The sequence below is a fragment of the Tachyglossus aculeatus genome, chromosome 4, assembly GCF_015852505.1.
Source record: "Tachyglossus aculeatus isolate mTacAcu1 chromosome 4, mTacAcu1.pri, whole genome shotgun sequence".
NCBI classification, from domain to species: domain Eukaryota; kingdom Metazoa; phylum Chordata; class Mammalia; order Monotremata; family Tachyglossidae; genus Tachyglossus; species Tachyglossus aculeatus.
The window spans coordinates 66,915,901-66,933,393 of NC_052069.1; the positions used below are offsets into that span (position 1 = coordinate 66,915,901).

At 44.6% G+C, this 17,493-nt stretch overlaps 1 protein-coding gene across 3 annotated transcripts in view; it reads left to right on the forward strand.

Moving 5' to 3' along the window:
* Positions 1 to 17,493, forward strand: part of ENPP2 (ectonucleotide pyrophosphatase/phosphodiesterase 2) — a 188,687-nt gene that overhangs the window by 87,690 nt on the left and 83,504 nt on the right. For all 3 annotated transcript variants that reach the window (XM_038745051.1, XM_038745050.1, XM_038745052.1), the window contains exons 7-9: positions 62 to 141; positions 3,315 to 3,434; positions 15,728 to 15,783. In XM_038745051.1, the coding sequence (XP_038600979.1) occupies positions 62 to 141; positions 3,315 to 3,434; positions 15,728 to 15,783 (256 nt within the window). The remainder of the gene's footprint in view (positions 1 to 61; positions 142 to 3,314; positions 3,435 to 15,727; positions 15,784 to 17,493) is intronic.

Consider the following 17,493-nt stretch of genomic DNA (forward strand, 5'->3'; position numbering starts at 1 on the left):
GGGTCCATGGAGTTGGCCCGGTTCTGCCCGATGGCTTCTGATGCCCGCTTTGCCTTTTCAGGATCCTGTGGCACCCATTCTCCGTACATGAGGCCCGTTTATCCCACCAAAACCTTCCCCAACTTGTACACCTTGGCAACCGTAAGTCTCTTTTGAGGATTTCTTGGGCACGTTAAAAGAGGGGGTAAATTGGGAATAGGAAAATTTTCTTTTTAAGAAAATTAATTATTATCATTATTATATTGAAGTGTCATTCTAGGCCTTGGGATAGATACAAGTTAATCAGGTCAGACAGATTTCCTGCCCCAGGTGGGACAAATATGGAAGGGACAACAAGCACTGAATCCCCATTTTATAGCTGAGGAAACTGAGGACCAGAGAAGTGAAGTCACTTGCCCAAAGTCACACCGTAGACAGGTGGTGGCGGTGGAACTAGAACCAGAGTCCTCTGAATCCCAGGCCTGCACTCTTTTTTCTATGCCGTAGTGCTTTCCCTAAATTATTAAAAGAAATTTAATCAAATGATAAATTTAATTAGTATTCGATTTAAATATTTAATGAAAGCATTGGGTCTGGGTAATTAGATTCCCCCTCTGAGAAGTGAGTTGAAATTCCCCTGATTCCTTGAAGAAAATCAAATCAGGTACTAATCCTTTTTAAAAAAACACCTCTAGTGGATAGTGTACAGGGCTGGAAGTCAAGAGACCTGGGTTCTAATCCCAGTTCTGCCTCTTACCTGCTGGGAAACCTTGAGAAAGCCTCAACTTTCCCGTGTCTCATTTCTTCAACTGTAAAATGGAGATTAAATTATACCTGATCTCCTTAGACTGTTAACCCCTTGTGGGACACGGTCTGTGACCAACCTGATAAACTTATATCCACCCCAGTGTTTAGAACAGTATTTGGCTCATAGTAAACTCTGAATACATTATTATTATTATTATTGTTATTATTATCATTGTTATCTATAAACACTAAGATTTTAATACTAATTCTTGGAATTGGTAGATTGGGGAGTGTTTTGTGGTTCTCCTCTGAAGCAAAGATTGAGACATGAAAATAACAATAATGATGGCATTTATTAAGCGCTTACTATGTGCAAAGCGCTCTTCTAAGCACTGGGGAGGTTACAAGGTGATCAGGTTGTCCCATGAGGGGCTCACAATCTTCATCCCCATTTTACAGATGAGGTAAACTGAGGCTCAGAGAAGTTAAGTGACTTGCCCAAAGTCACACAGCTGACAATTGGCGAAGCTGGGATTTGAACCCCTGACCTCTGACTCCAAAGCCCGTGCTCTTTCCACTGAGCCATGCTGCTTCTATACATGAAGCTCAACATGCTGCTCATAGAAATGTTGAATCTATACAGGATCTTTAATTAGTACCCCTCTAGCTAACCCTTAAATGTGCAATAGCTTAGACGAGTTACAAGTATCCACCCAAATGCACACAGCAATATATGTGGTACTTAGTAACACACATTCATGCAATTTGCTATATTATATTTTACTAAAAAGAAAATAATCAGGTATCTTATATAAACTGACCCTTATTTTGTTGGGTTTTAATAGTGATAATTTTTTATAGTATTTTTTAAGCACTTACTATGTGTCAGGCACAGAGGATGCCATGCTGTAGGACATGAGCTGGGAGGTTGTTGCCTCAGGAGTTACTGGGATCTCGGCTGCTCAAATTGGTCAGTTCATGCCTCAGTTACCTCATCTGTAAAATGGGGATAAGAGCGTGAGGCCCATGTGGGACAGGGACTGTGCCCAACCTGATTAACTGGTATCTACCCCAGTACTTAAAACAGTGCTTGGCATATAGTAAGCACCTTACAAGTACCAATCTTCTTCTTCTTCTTTTTTTTTTTATTATTTATGTTGGGCCCTCCACCTTGCAGAAAATTTCTGATGGTTTTTTGACCAGAAACCTTCACCAATAATAACAATAATAATGATTGTGGCATCAGTTAAGCATTTTCTAGGTGCCAAGCACTCTAAGCACTGGGGTAAATAGAAGATCATCAGGTCGACACAGTCCCTGTCCTTCATAGCCCCAATGAACAGAACCAAAATAGAATCCAGGGCAATTAATTCTTAAAATGGTGCTCTTTCCATTATATCCATAGCACTGAACTACTATTATTGCTAATACTAAGAAGAATAATTATACTGCTGATAAGAATAATAATAAGTGTAGTCTAGTGGAAAAAGCATGGGCTTGGGAGTCAGAAGATCTGGGTTCTAATTCCAGTTCTGCCACTTGTCTGCTGTGTGACCTTGGGCATGTCACTACTCAGACTGTGAAACCCCTGTGGGACCTGATTATCTTGTATCTACCCCAGGGCTTAGTACAGTGCTTGGCACGTAGAAGAGGTTAACAAATACTATTTTATATATATAGTATTATATACAATATTAAAATATTATATAATACTACTATATATAGTGATATATCCTATACTATATATAGAAAGTGATATATATATATATATAGTCACTTTCTATGGGTCAAATCTTTCTATGGTAAAAGCTGGGACAGGTACAGTAAAACCAGTCAGAGCCCAATCCCTGTTTCACTTGGGGCTCATAACATAAGCTGTAGAGTGAGCCATAGGAAGATGTAGAAACCGAGGTCCAGAGAGGTTCAGTGACTTGCCCAAGGTCATACTGCAGTCCAGTAGCAGAATTAGGACTAGCATGAGAAGTTCCAGGACCATGTTCTTCCACTAAACATTGCCATCCCCTCTCACGTTGGCTGGTCTATTTTTCTGGAGGGCTTTGTCGAAGGGGTCAGTCAGTCAATCATATTTATTGAACCCTTATTGTGTGCAGAGCACTGAACTAAGCACTTGGGAGAGTATAATATAACAATAAACATCCCCTGCACACAGTGATCTTACAGTCTAGAGGGGGAGACAGACGTCAATATTAAGAAATAAATTACAATAATAAGCACCTTCTGCTCACAATGAGCTTACGGTTTAGAGGGGGAGGCAGACGTTAATATTAAAAAATAAATTACAATAATAAACACCCTCTGCTCACAATGAGCTTATGGTTTAGAGGGGGAGGCAGACATTAATATTAATAAATAAATTCCAGAGGGGGTGCTTAGTTGTCCTGGTTCTGAGTGATCCTAGGTCCCCACTCCCCTTGGGAGTGGAACATGGGTGAGCGAACGTCCCACGCTCTGTAAACAGAAGTTTGGCAGCCAGGAGGGTGAGCGCATCACAGCGCTGCGCTCTACCTCATGGTGGCCCTGGGGCCCAATCCTGGAAGCTTCATTAACTACTCTGCCGTCCTCCACAGGGACTCTATCCAGAATCCCACGGGATTGTCGGGAACTCCATGTACGACCCTGTCTTCGATGCCAACTTCCACCTCCGGGGCCGAGAGAAGTTCAATCACCGGTGGTGGGGAGGCCAGCCAGTAAGTCTCTCATCTGCTTGGGTTTGAGGTGGGGGGTCTTTCTGGACTTCATAGATTTGCATCTATGGGGGCAACTCTTCATTTTGTGGGCAGAGGCGGAAAGGGACAGGGAGCTCAGTGAGGAGGAGGCCTGGGAAGTGATTTGAAGCACTTAGAGTCCAGAAAGCTGCCATATGGGGTCTCTTCAGCCTGGTTGACAACTCTAAGTCTTGTCAGAGAGTGAAGAGCAAGCCTAGGAGCCCCCATCTTAGAACATGGTGGGGCGGATACACCCCCAGGCAGCCCCCAATTAAGCACCTGAGTACTTCTAGACTGTGAGCTCACTGTTGGGTAGTGACCGTCTCTGTATGTCAGTGTGGCTCAGTGGAAAAACCACGGGCTTTGGAGTCAGAGGTCAGGGGTTCAAATCCCGGCTCTGCCAATTGTCGGCTGTGTGACTTTGGGCAAGTCACTTCACTTCTCTGTGCCTCAGTTACCTCATCTGTAAAATGGGGATTAAGACTGTGAGCCCCCCGTGGGACAACCTGATCACCTTGTAACCTCCCCAGTGCTTAGAACAGTGCTTTGCACATAGTAAGCGCTTAATAAATGCCATTATTATTATTATTATTATATGTTGCCAACTTGTACTTCCCAAATGCTTAGTACAGTGCTCTGCACACAGTAAGCGCTCAATAAATATGACTGATGATGATGATCCAGCCTCCAGCTCGTGTCCAGCTCTCTTCTGTCTGAGTTGGGACTGGCTTTCTTATGTGTCTACAGTGTGGCAGATAGGAATGTGAATTAGCAACTTTTGGGTTCCAGTGGGTTTTAGAACTGTGCAGAACTGAGCAGGTATTTTGTGTTCTGATGCCCAGTGGTCAGGCCCAACTGAGGCTCAAGTAATTGTATCCTTCCCCCATCTCCACCCACATAATTCCACGGACCCCTCTGGTCTGGAAGGGTCTGCTGCATCTTTGAGTGCAGCTCAGAAAAAGTTTTTCCCCACAGAGACAGTAGTTCCCGACCAAACGCCATCAGTGACCAAGACGTAGCTCCTTCATAAGAGGTGGTCAGCATGTAGCTGTAAATACAAGGTGATTGATTTTTTTAAGTTGCAGGGTATTCCCCGCCCTCCCTCCAACCAACCCTTAAATTATTTTTTTGTAATTGAAGCCCTGAATCTGTTGCCTTTTCCCACTTTGCACTCCCAGAGTTCTGATGCCCTAAACTGGAATCAACAGAAAATGTGTTTCTAAGGTTGATTTCATAAGCAATGTCCATTGTAGAGAGACTTATAATAATAATAATGGCATTTATTAAGTGCTTACTATGTGCAAAGCACTGTTCTAAGCACTGAGGAGGTTACAAGGTGATCAGTTTGTCCCATGGGGGGCTCACAGTCTTAATCCCCATTTTACAGAGGAGGGAACTGAGGTACAGAGAAGTTAAGTGACTTGCCCAAAGTCACACAGCTGACAACTGGCGGAGCTGGGATTGGACCCTTGACCTCTGACTCCAAAGCCCATGTTATTTCCACTCAGCCACACTGCTTCTTATAGGAATCAGAGAAAGAAAAAATTAAAAAGCTGTAGATAGAGCTTTGTTCCGTGGTAACCGCCTAGTCTTGTCGATAACTTTGTCAAGGAAAGTTAGTCTGAGAGGCTGCCAGGAGAGAGATAAACAGCAGTCCCTGAGCTGGGGCAAAGCCTCTCAAAGCTTGTCGTGGCTATAATCTGTCTTTGTGTGATATGGCCATATCTGCGGGCCCACCCTCCCTCACAAGGTGGGCTAGTGGGGGTTAGTTAGTGGGAGAGTAGAACATTGTGTCTCCTTCTAGGGTGGGGCCTGTGAGGAGGATTAACCTGAGAAAGTGAAGTCTTGAATCTCGCGATTTGGAATATTTCTTAACCTTCACCCTTCACTGACCCCTTCATTCAGTAGTATTTATTAAGTGTCTACTGTGGGTAAAATGCTGTGCACCAGTCAATTGTTTATTATGGAGGGATTAGCAAATGCCATTGACTGATTGATTATTGAGTGCTTACTGTGGTTAGAATAGTAGTAGTAATATTTATTAAATACATATTCTGCGCAGGGCATTGTATTTCGCACACGAAGGAATTAGACATGGTCCCTGTCTTTGGGGGCTCACAATCTGATCTTGGAAGAGTACCATAGAGTAAATAGACATGTTTCTGCCCCTAGAGAAGCAGCGTGGCTCAATAGAAAGAGCACGGGCTTGGGAGTCAGAGGTCATGGGTTCAAATCTCAGCTCCGCCAACTGACAGCTGTGTGACTTTGGGCAAGTCACTTAGCTTCTCTGTGCCACAGTTACCTCCTCTGTAAAATGGGGATTAAGACTGTGAGCCCCCCCGTGGGACAACCTGATCACCTTGTAACCTCCCCAGTGCTTAGAATGGTGCTTTCACACAGTAAGTGCTTAATAAATGCCATCATTATTATTACTGAGGAGCTTACAGTCTGTCAGGGAATACAAGGAGTATAGGGGAGGGGATGCAACTGAGTAAAAGGATCTGGACATAAATTCTCTGTGCGGGTTAGTACTTAAGTGTTTGGGGATACAGACTCAGGTACATAACTGATGCAGGAGGGAGAGAAAATAGGGTGGGGAGATGAGGGATTAGTTAGAAAAGGCTTTCTAAAAGAGATTTGATGTTAGCAGGGCTTTGAAGATGGAGAGAATGCTGGTTTGTCGATCAATCATATTTAATAAAAATAATAATAGTATTTGTTAAGTGCTTATTATGTGCCAAGCACTGTTCTAAGCACTGGGATGGATGCAAGGTAATCAGATTGTCCCATGTAGGGCTCCCAGTCTTAATCCCCCTTTTACAGATGAAGTAACTGAGGCATAGAGAAGTTAAGCAGCTTGTCCAAGGTCACACAGCAGACAGGTGGCGGAGCCGGGATTAGAACCCTCATCCTCTGACTCCCAAGCCTGTGCTCTTTCCACTAAACCATGCTGCTTCTCACTTCATGTGTGCAGAGCACTGTACTAAACACTTGGAAGAGTACAGCAACTTTGAGCCTGTTTCTAGACTGTGAGCCTATTGTTGGGTAGGGACTATCTCTATATGTTGCTGATTTGTACTTCCCAAGCTCTTAGTACAGTGCTCTGCACACAGAAAGCGCTCAGTAAATGATTGAATGAATGAATGAATACAGTGTAACAGAGTTAGTAGACTTGTTCCCCACCCACAGGGAGCTTACAGTTTAGAGGTGGAGGCACATGTTAAAATAATACATGCAGTAGGCTGTCATGGGAGAGTAGAGAGGATAAATATTCATTTATTCAATTGTATTTATTGAGCACTTACTGTGTGCAGAGCACTGTACTAAGCTCTTGGAAAGTACAATTTGGCAACAGAGACAATCCCTACCCAACAACGGTGAGAGAGCTAACTGTGTATCTTAAAGCCACTGGTCAGGAGTTTCTGGTTGATGCAGAGATGGATGGGCAACCCTGGAGATTTTTGGGGAGTGGGGAAATATGTAAAGAATTTTTGTTTTGAAAAACGAGGCAGGCGTCAGATTGAAATATGGACTGGAGGCAGGGAAGTAAGCGAGGAGGCTGATACAGAAGTCGAAAAAGGGACTAGCTACCTTCATATGGGCAATGGGGACTGCATACCTCAACCAGTACAGAGAAGCAGCGTGGCTCAGTGGAAAGAGCCCGGGCTTTGGAGTCAGAGGTCATGAGTTCAAATCCCGGCTCTGCCAATTGTCAGCTGTGTGACTTTGGGCAAGTCACTTTTAACTTCTCTGTGCCTCAGTTACCTCATCTGTAAAATGGGGATTAAGACTGTGAGCCCCCCGTGGGACAACCTGATCACCTCGTAACCTCCCCAGCACAGTAGTAAGTGCTTAATGAATGCCATTATTATTATTACCAAGAGGCAAGGCTTCTGGCCTCAAGGAGTTTGCCCTCTAATGTTCAGTTCTCCTCCCTCTTCTTTCCTCTACACTTAACTGATACTATCAGTAGTCATTAGCACATCACAAGGAAGCAATTTGCCACTGCTTAAAATCAGTTTCTACAATTGTATTCCTTTACTTTGTTAATAAAGGGAGAAGAGCTGATAGCGGGAGATGGTAGGTAACACAACACTTAGTGAGGCTTTACAGCTGGCTCAGGGAGATTGGATCTGGATGGGCTGAGTTTTGAACAAATCTTCCCTCATCAAAGGGAGGTCAGGGGACTGGAGGGAAAGAAAAGTTTCTTTCTGGAATCAAGCTTAGCGCTCTGCCCTGCTCTGAGGTTCTGTCCGGATGTTTTCTGGTTCCAGAAAGTCTTGCTGTGTAGAGAATAACTGTACTTTTTAAAAGTGCTTTTAAATCTTTTTCTTTGTTTTTTTGTTATTTTGGCTTGTCCCTCTGTTTCCTCGGGATAGTGAGAAAAACCCTCATCTTTTCCCAAGCCAGTCTCAGTGTGGTTCTCAAGAACAGCTAACCACAACGGGTGAGGGCCGAGTGATGTCTACTGCTTCACTTGTTGAGGTGTCAGACATGTTCTGTCTGTGACCGCAGACTGAGCCTGTCCTCCACACTATCCACCCCACACTGCCTGCTGCTGGACACGGGGATTGGGTTGGAGAGTGTGGATGGTTCAGTGCCAGTCACCGCCACTACTGAATATTCTGCGTTCAGCAGGACATTCCTTTCCCCAATAACACTTATGCCTGGCCAGGAATGTCCAGGACCCAGAAAAGGTACACTAACCATATTTTCATTGTTCCGACATATGAGAGATTCTCAACGGCAATCATGTTCACAGCGGTAACATCGAAATTAAATTACATTTCAGAGATCAGCTCACCTCTTAAAAACACCCAACAAGAAAAAAGGCATTGGCATGTCTTTGAAATCTTGGTAACTTTTTTAAAGAATGAAAGTTAAACAAGAGTACAACATACATTCATTTTGAAAAGTGCATCTTCCCTGGGCTCTCTTGCCCTTCTCTTCTTTCTGTGCCTTTAAGGGATCAGGAGGCTTTTGGCCTCTATTTTCCAGTTACAACAAAGGGATCCCAACTGAAAACCTTTCCCTCAAAACCATATTCCAGGTTAGCTAGCTAGCTGGTCCTAAAAACTGGGAAATCAAATGCCTGCTATCCCTGATTTCCAACACTACAGCTGTTTAACTCATATAGCTGTAGAGGATTTTTCATTCAGGTAACTAACTTTGAAATAAAAGATATACCATATTTCTCTGTTTGAGCTTGGATCCAATTTTCTGCATATTGAAGGGCCGATTCTGTAGAGTAGCACCACTGTCTTTTGGTGTCACTGGCTCACTCACTTAGAAGCGACTGGTGATAAATGCTTTGAAGTTTCATTTTCTTTACTCCTCTCATTTGCATCTTACATTTGGTCCCCAAAGGGAGCTAGCTATTCTGGATAGTAAGTGACCCCTTCCATCTCGGATCATTATTTCACTGGAACTGAAACTTTGGCCGGCTTTATTGGCCTCTGTAGAAATGCCGCTTTTGGTTAACTGTGCTGTCTCATTTGCTGATTCTTTCAGGCTGACCTGTAGTAGTTCAGCCTTGGGGAACTGGAGGTGTATTCCACCACAACAGCAGCATTTTTTCTTCGTCTTCGTCTTTCTTCTCCTCTTCTTTCCCTTCCCCCTCTTCCCTTCCCCTTCTCCTTCTGCTTCCCCTTGCCCTTTCCCAAGTGCTTAGTACAGTGGTCTGCACCCAATAAATGCTCAATAAATACCATCGATTGTTTGACTGTTTGGAGGGTCAACTCAAGTGCTTAACTTGGTGCACTTGCAAATGGCCTCTTCTCCTCAGCATGCAGTTTATTTGGTCTTCCCATTGCCTGTTCAGACTCCACCTCTCCTCCATGGGTGCCCCCAGAACTTTGGCCTTTCCAGAGAAACTCACTCCTGAGTTAGCTCCCAGAGCTTTGGCCTCCTCTTGACGCCCTCTTCGATGAGTTCTCTCACACGATGGGCTGTATAGAGGGTGGATTTTTTCAGAGGGGTTGGCAGCACTCTCTGGCTTAGAAAAGTGGTGGTCGTGTGGGGTTTTGTGGGGTGGTTGGCTCTATTTGAACTGTCTACAGAAATAGCAGTACCAAAGCCCCCACTTTGGCAATGACACACAGAGGTCCACACTTTTAAGACTCAAAAATAGCCTGAATCCCAGGACTCTTCATTCAGATTTTAATTCTCTCCCCATCCCCTTCCTATTCTTTGCCAACTCTTGCATAGGAAATGTATCCATGCTTGGGGCGATGCCCTGGGCGAAAAGCAGTATGGCCTCATGGGTAGAGCCCAGGCATGGGAGTCAGAAGGATCTGGGTTCTAATTCCATCTCTGCCATTTGTCTGCTGCATGACCTTGGGCAAGTCACTTCACTTTCCATGTTCAGCCTTCTCACCTGTAAAATGAGGATTACGACTGTGAGCCCCGTGTGTGACAGAGACTGTATCCAACCCGATTTGATTGTATCCACCCAGTGCTTTGAACAGTGCCTGGCATGTAGTAAATGCTTAACAAATTCCACAATTATTATTATTATTATCATCAGCATTGGCTCCCTGGCTATGGATTGGCCGGAAGATCCCTCTGCCCCAGAGCAGACTGGGATTTCGAGGATTGAATTGAAGGCAGCATTAGACTTGCAGCAAAGAAGCATATCATTTCACTTCTCTGAGTTGCTCTTCTGCAAAATGGGGCTCATATACCTGGCTTCTCTTGACATCAATAATAATAATAATTATTATTGTTATCATGAGTGTTCTGAGAGGACACAGAAGGAATTAGTCATGAGGCCAGCGCTTTGGGAAAATCAAAATGCCATCTTCCATTGAGGATGACAGACAAGCTTTGGTCTGCGGGTAGAGAACCGAAAGAATTGCCACTAAAGGTAGGGTTTTATTCAGTGCCAGTTATGGTCTCTGGTCTTGGTCCGGAGACCTGTGGGTGCACAGAGGCCTGAGAGTCAACAGCTGTTGTCTGGATTAATGACTGAGGGTTCCTGCTGTAGGACATGTGGGGCCCATTGATAATCTAGATGACTGCAGCATAGCCGACAAGGGGCTCTCATAGCTCTAGACTGTAAGCTTGTTGTGGACAGGGAATGTGTTTGTTATACTGTTATTTTGTACTCTCTCAAGCACTTAGTACAGTGGTCTGCACACAGTAAGCACTCAATCAATGCCATTGATTGACTGAGTGACCGTTGTGCTGTGAGCCAGCCCGTGGCTGCATTATGCTCCTGGTATATAGCAACATGGTGGCCGGTTAAAACTGGGCATAGTGCACAATTCCCCATGGTCCATTGACCCCAGAAAAATCACGAGGACCTGATCTAAGACAGCAAGGCTTTTTGAATAGACCTTACCAAGGATTTTATTCCATGGGTCGATCTGGACCCCAGAAGTTCCTTAGCAAAATTGGCAGCCTTGAAAGTTCATAAAGATTCAGAGAACACTTTGTGTCCACGTGGCTGGCTGGGTCATGGCTGGGGTGTCCAGATAGCTTTACTCTGCACTGCCAATAATGGAGTAGAGCAGGGATGCCCAGTGGACCTTGTCCTGCTCAATTTATTCTACGCAGCCATGCTATGTAGTGTGTCCTAGTAGAAAGTGCACAAGACTGTGAGTCAGAGGCCCTGGGCTCTAATCTCGGCTCTGCCACTTGCCTGCTGCGTGACCTTGAGCGAGTCACTTCACTTCTCTGTGCCTCAGTTTTCTCATCTGTAAAACAGGGATTCAATACCTGTCCTCCCTCCTACTAAATCTGTGAGCCCCAAGAGGGGCCTGGGACCATGTCTGACCTGAATATCTTGTATCTACCCCAGTGCTTAGTACATAGTAAGCACTTAACAAATAGTGCTATTATTATTAATAATAAATATGTGACCAGAGGACTGGGTGCAGGGGTTAGAATACTGTCCCACACCTCTGGGAAACTCTTCCAACTCAACAGACATCCAGCCTCAGCCTAAGTCCTACAGACAGTCATTCAAGAATGTCTGTTATTCAGGTGACTGTGTCCTTACTAGAAGATATGCCAATGACTCTAAACTGCTTCATTAAATGAGCCAGGAGTTACAGGTCAATGATATGTCCAAAGATAATTAAAGAGATATGGCAGCCTGCCCTGGGGAAGCCAGAAATGCAACCCCTCTAGACTGAAAGCTCACTGTGGGCAGGGAACATGCCTATGGGTCTACAAATTCAGTTATATTGCACTCTCCCAAGTTCTTAGTACAGTGTTCTGCACATGGTAAATGCTCAATAAATAGGAGTGATTGTTTGATTGATTGATAGAACCGGCAAACTGTATTGACAGCATGGAGTTAAATCCTGTCATGAAAGTGAAGTAGCATGGCGTAGTGGATAGAACATGGGACTGAGAGTCAGAAGTCATGGGTTCTAATTCCGACTCAGCCTCTTCTCTGCTGTGTGACCTCGGGGAAGTCACTTCAGTTTTCCGTACCTCAGTTACCTCTTATGTAATGAGGATTAAGTATGTGAGCCCCATGTGGGACAGAGACTGTGTCCACTCCAATTTGCTTGCATCCAACCTAGGGCTTAGTATAGTGCCAGGCATATAGTAAACACTTAAAAATACCATTATCATTATTATTATTATGAGAAAATCAGGTTGGACACAGTCCTTGTCACACATAGCGCCCACAGTCTTAATCCCCATTTTAGAGCAAATGAGGCACAGAGAAGGCATAGAAAAGACTTCAAAGAGGGCATGTGGCTGAGTCGGGATTAGAACCCAGGTCCTTTAACTCCCAGGTCCACACTCTTTCAACTAGGCCACGCTTCCTCTCTAGTCTACCTTCTTAATCAGAATCTTTTCAGAGATTTCCTCATCTGCAAATAGAAAAACTGTGCCAGACTGTATTTTCAGGATGTTTGGGAAGACAAAAATGGTGGATATGAAGTATTAGGCACTAAACATAGTTAGAAAGCATCCATGATAGGTGGAATTCAAGAGGCTCATTGTAAATCATCAAGGATGTGAAATTAAAAATGAGGCCATCAGTTGCTTGCTTTATGGAATTTCAATTGTCCTGTAAATGACTTGCTGCATTCAGTTTGACTTCCCTAAACTCTTCTTTGGATGGGGTAAATGGGAGGCTAAGTGGGACGTGGGAGAAGAGGAAAAAACGGATAGTGAGGGAGAGAGGGAAGGAACAAGCTAGGGGCAAGAGGTGATTTGGGAGGAGAGGTAAGGACAGTTAATTGTGGGGAAAAGGATGAAGTTGGAGGTGAGGTATCGGGAAGAAATCTGCTAGGGAAAAGGAGGAAGGCAGGGGGAGAGAGGGCCTGAGGAGATAGGGATATTAGGAAGGAGGGGGACAGAGATATACAAGAGTGGAGGCAGGAGAAGAGGAGGGGATAGGGAGGGCTGATAAGGCAGTCAATCAATCAATCAATGGTATTTATTGAGCACTTACTATGTGCAGAGCACTGTACTAAGCACTTGGAAGCATACAATACAACAGAGTTGAAAGACATATTCCCTCCTCACAGTGAGCTACACACAACTGGGGGAGATCCATTCAATTGTATTTATTAAGTGCTTACTGTGTGCAGAGCATTGTACTAAGTGCTTGGGAAAGTACAGTACAATAGTAAAACAATAAACAGGGACATTCCCCACCCACAAGGCTCTCACAGTCTACAAAATTTCCATGGCCTGCCCGGACACAGTCAGGTTTTCCTTAGTTCACTGAAATGATCTCACCATGTTGCAATCAGTTTTCCATCTTGATTCATTTGTTGTTGCTGGAGTATTTTGTGGTTTCGGCTTTCACTGTTGAGAAAAGAAGAAAGCATCATGAAACTGGTGGGCGAGCAGTCCTGGAGATCCATTACTAGGAAGAGCTACTGTTGCCCTCACGTCCTCCCTCCCCCTCCTGCCTGAGCCCCAGGTGATTGATTGTGATCTCAGTGGTCCCAGTGACACGGCGGTTGAATGCCAGTTGATCTTCAGTCCCGGCCAAAACACAGCCCAGTGCTCCTCTGTGGGATCTGTCCTGCCTTAGTCCCCACTTCACCCCTGCCCACCTCATCTCTCGACCCCACAGTGACCTCTTCACCTGCCTAGCCCCCTGGATGGCTGGCCTCTCCGGCTGTGTCACCGAACACCCGGAGGGACTGGATAGCTGCCCATTCCCCTCTGAAATTACAGGATAAAAATATTGCCTGCTCCATAGAGGGCTCCATGATGTGCTTGGGCAATTCAGATTCTCCATAAGGTTACAGAAGAGGGACAGGGCAGCTAGCTGGATCTGCAGGTCTTCAGAGGTGGGAAAAAATGTTTCCAATGTTAGGAGTTATTGCTTTCATTCCTCCAATGTTTTCTCGGCCTTTTTAATAATAATAATAATACTAACGATGGCATTTGTTAAGCGCTTACTATGTGCCAAGCACTGTTCTAAGTGCTGGAAGGATATATGGTAATCAGGTTGTCCCACATGGGGCTCGCAGTCTTAATCCCCCTTTACAGCTGAGGTAACAGGCCCAGAGAAGGTAAATGACTTGCCCAAAGTCGCACAGCTGACAAGTGGCAGAGTTGGGATTAGAACCCACGACCTCTGACTCCCAAGCCCGGGTTCTTTCCACTGAGCCACGCTGCTGCTCTAAGGGGCACCTTCCCTATTGAGGCTCACTAATTTCCATAGCACAATTTCTGAACCTTGGGAGACAAATAGGTGGCTTCTAAGCCTGGAGCACCGAGGTGACCTTTGTGTCTTTGGTTGGCTAAAGTGAATAGAAAGAGGCCACGTCGGCCAATCCGATCAATCAATCAATTGCACTTATTGAGCTCTTACTGTTTAGAGAACTGCATTAAGCACTTGGGAGATTACACTAGAACAATATAACAGACACATTCCCTGCCCACAATGAGCTTACAGTCTAGAGGGGGAGACAGACATTAATAAAAATAAATAAAGATATGTATGTAAGTCCTGTGAGGTTGGGAGGAGGAATGAATAAAGGGAGCAAGCCCAAGTTCAAGGGTGTCACACATGGGAGTGGGAGAAGAGGACATTCATTCATTCATTCAATCGTATTTATTGAGCGCTTACTGTGTGCAGAGCACTGTACTAAGCACTTGGGAAGTACAAGTTGGCAACAATGAGACCTTACTCAGGAAAGACCTCTTGGAGGAGATGTGCCCTCAATAAGACTTCGAAGTGGGGGAGAGCAATAATCTGTCTGATATGAGGAGGGAGGGCGTTCCAGTCCAGAGGTAGGATATGGGTGAGAAGTTGGCAACGAGATAGATGAGATCGAGGTACAGCGAGAAGGTTAGCATTAAAGGAATGAAGTGTGCGGGCTGGGTTGTAGTAGGAGAGTAGCGAGGTGAGGTGGGAAGGGGGAAGGTGATGAAGTGATTTAAAGCCAAAGGTAAGGAGTTTTTGTTTGATACGGAGGTGGATGGGCAGCCACTGGAGTTTCTTGAGGAGTGGGGAAAAGTGGACTGAACGTTTTTAAAGAAAAATGATCCGGGCAGCAGAATGGACTATCGACTGGAGTGGGGAGAGACAGGAGGCCGGGAGGTCAGCAAGGAGGGGCTGATACAATAATCAAGGTATTAATCAATCAATGGTATTTACTGAACACTTACTGTGTGCAGAGCACTGTATTGAGTGCTTGGTAGAGTACAATATAACAGAGTTGGTAGACACATTTCCTGCTCACAGTGAGCTTACAATCTAGAGGGGAAGATAGACAGTAATAGAAATAAATAAATTACAGATATATACATAAGTTGTGTCAGGCTGAGGGGGGGGTGAATAAAGGGAGCAAATCCAAGTACGAAGGCAATACAGAAGGGAATGGGAGAAGTGGAAATAAGGGCCTACTCAGGGAAGGCTTCTTGGAGGAGATGTGCATCCAGTAAAGCTTTGAAGGATGGGGAGAGTAATTGTCTGTTGGGTATGAAGAGAGGGGAGGCCAGAGGAAGGAGGTGGGTGAGAGGTCCGCGGTGAGAGAGAGGTATACTGAGAAGGTTAGCATTAGAGGAGCAGCTGAAAGACTTTTTGGAATGAAACCAGGTTTTTAAAAGTCACTTGCCCATCCATCCAAGAGCTTCTTCAGTCAATCCATGCTATTTATTGAGCGTTTTGGTCGAATGCCATTCATGGAAACAAACTCCCTCACAATCCCGGGGAGCCAATGATTGCCTGTGCATTTTCTGGTGGAAAAAATTGTGGGATGTGTCATATAATGCACCTTAATTCATTTTTACTTCTCATACCCGAAGTCGGAACATATTAAAGCCTCTTATATTTTCCTCATTAGATATGGATTACGGCCATCAAGCAAGGGGTGAAAGCTGGCACATTCTTCTGGTCTGTGTAAGTGATTTTTTTGTTTTGTGGATACCTTCAGAATGCAGAGAACAGTGAATTGCAGAGTGTGTGGATGCTTCCATTTTAGTTGCCTCCTGAAAGTGTCAAAGAGGTGCAGTATGGCCTAGTGGATAGAATCCGGGCCTGGGAGTAAGAAAGACCTGGGTTTGAATCCCACCTCTGCATTTGTCCTCTGTGTGACCTTGGGCAGGTCACTTCATTTCTCTGTGCCTCAGTTCCCTCGTCTGTCAAATGGAGATTAAGACCTGTGAGCCCTGTTGGACAGGAACTGTGTCCAACTCAATTTGCTTGTATTGATCTTGTGGCTGTCATATAATAAGCACTTACCAAATACCATTATTATTATTATTACTATTCATAAAGGTTTTTAGTTGGCTTCTTGGAAATACCAGTTAAGATGTTATTTATAAAGTAGAAGCAGGGCTCTTTCTATTCTGGGGATAAAGCACAGGAAATAAAGTTTCCTATTCTCCCCTACCATCATTTCAAAACCTTCTCTCTTTCCATTGCTCCTAACCATTTAGTAAGCTCTTACCTAGTATATGGCTATTTTCTTTCCTTTCAGTATGTTCCCGAGGGGTGCAACACAGATCCCCATAAATAGACTGCAACATGCTCTGTTTATTTTGGTCTGCAGCTTCAAGCGGTCTGGTGCTTCCAGGAATTTTTTTTTAAATGGTATATGTTAAGCTCTTGCTATGTGCCAGGTAGTGTACTAAGCACTGCATTAGACACAAGCTAACCGGGTTGGACACAGTCCATTTTAGAGATGAGGTAACTGAGGCACTGTCCAGTGCTTGGAGTCTAGGAGCGGGGGAAGATCCCAAATTCAGATTCCATCCCTCCTCCTGGATATCCCCATTGAGAGAGGAGAGCTAATTTTTATTCTTTCCCGGGCAGAGTGGGAAGAGCCAAGGTTAATATTGGTAAATAAGCCCCCCAGCGAAACATACCAAATGAACAGGCCAACGTGTTGATGACTTCTTTTCAGGCTCCCGGGGAAGAAGAGGAATCTGTTTTCACTTCCACAGTGACCCTGTTCCCCCCACGATGTTCTTTTCACTTTTTATGTTTTTCTTTAAACCATCCAAAGCCGTTGCCATATTTGCCTCTTTGGCCTTAACAAGGATCTGCCTATTCCGTAATGGTAGAGTGTTGAAAGTAATCGAGAGTTCAAGTTAATCTGGCATATGGCCCCATGTGGCTTCTCCAACAGCAGGAATGAAAGTCTCTTTTTAAGATTTGGAGGGCTAAGTTGAGATGGGGTTGGGGTTTTGAATCGAAGACAGAGGGCCTCTTTAAAAGGTTTTTATTTTTCCTAGAGGATGCCTGAGTTGAGAAATAAGTGTGGGTATGTTGGAAATTATACAGCTTAACTTAAACGGCATGTTGATCCACCAATTTAATCTTAGGCACTACATATTTTTTTAACTCTTGGCTGTGCTAGATGCTTATAGAAGCTCCTTCTTGCCCTCCACCACACGTTTGGCTAGCTAGATGGTGAAGTGCCAACAACATAATTAATACTGAGCACCCCCCCCGTCCCTCCCATCCCCCTCCCCTCCAATGGGGAGGACTAGTTGAAAGAACATACTGTTTTGGATTTGAATACTAATGTTCTTCACCTCTTCCCCCTCCCGCTGCCCTTTCAAGAAGGTAACTCTTGCGAACCTTGCTTCCCCCAACCAAGCACAC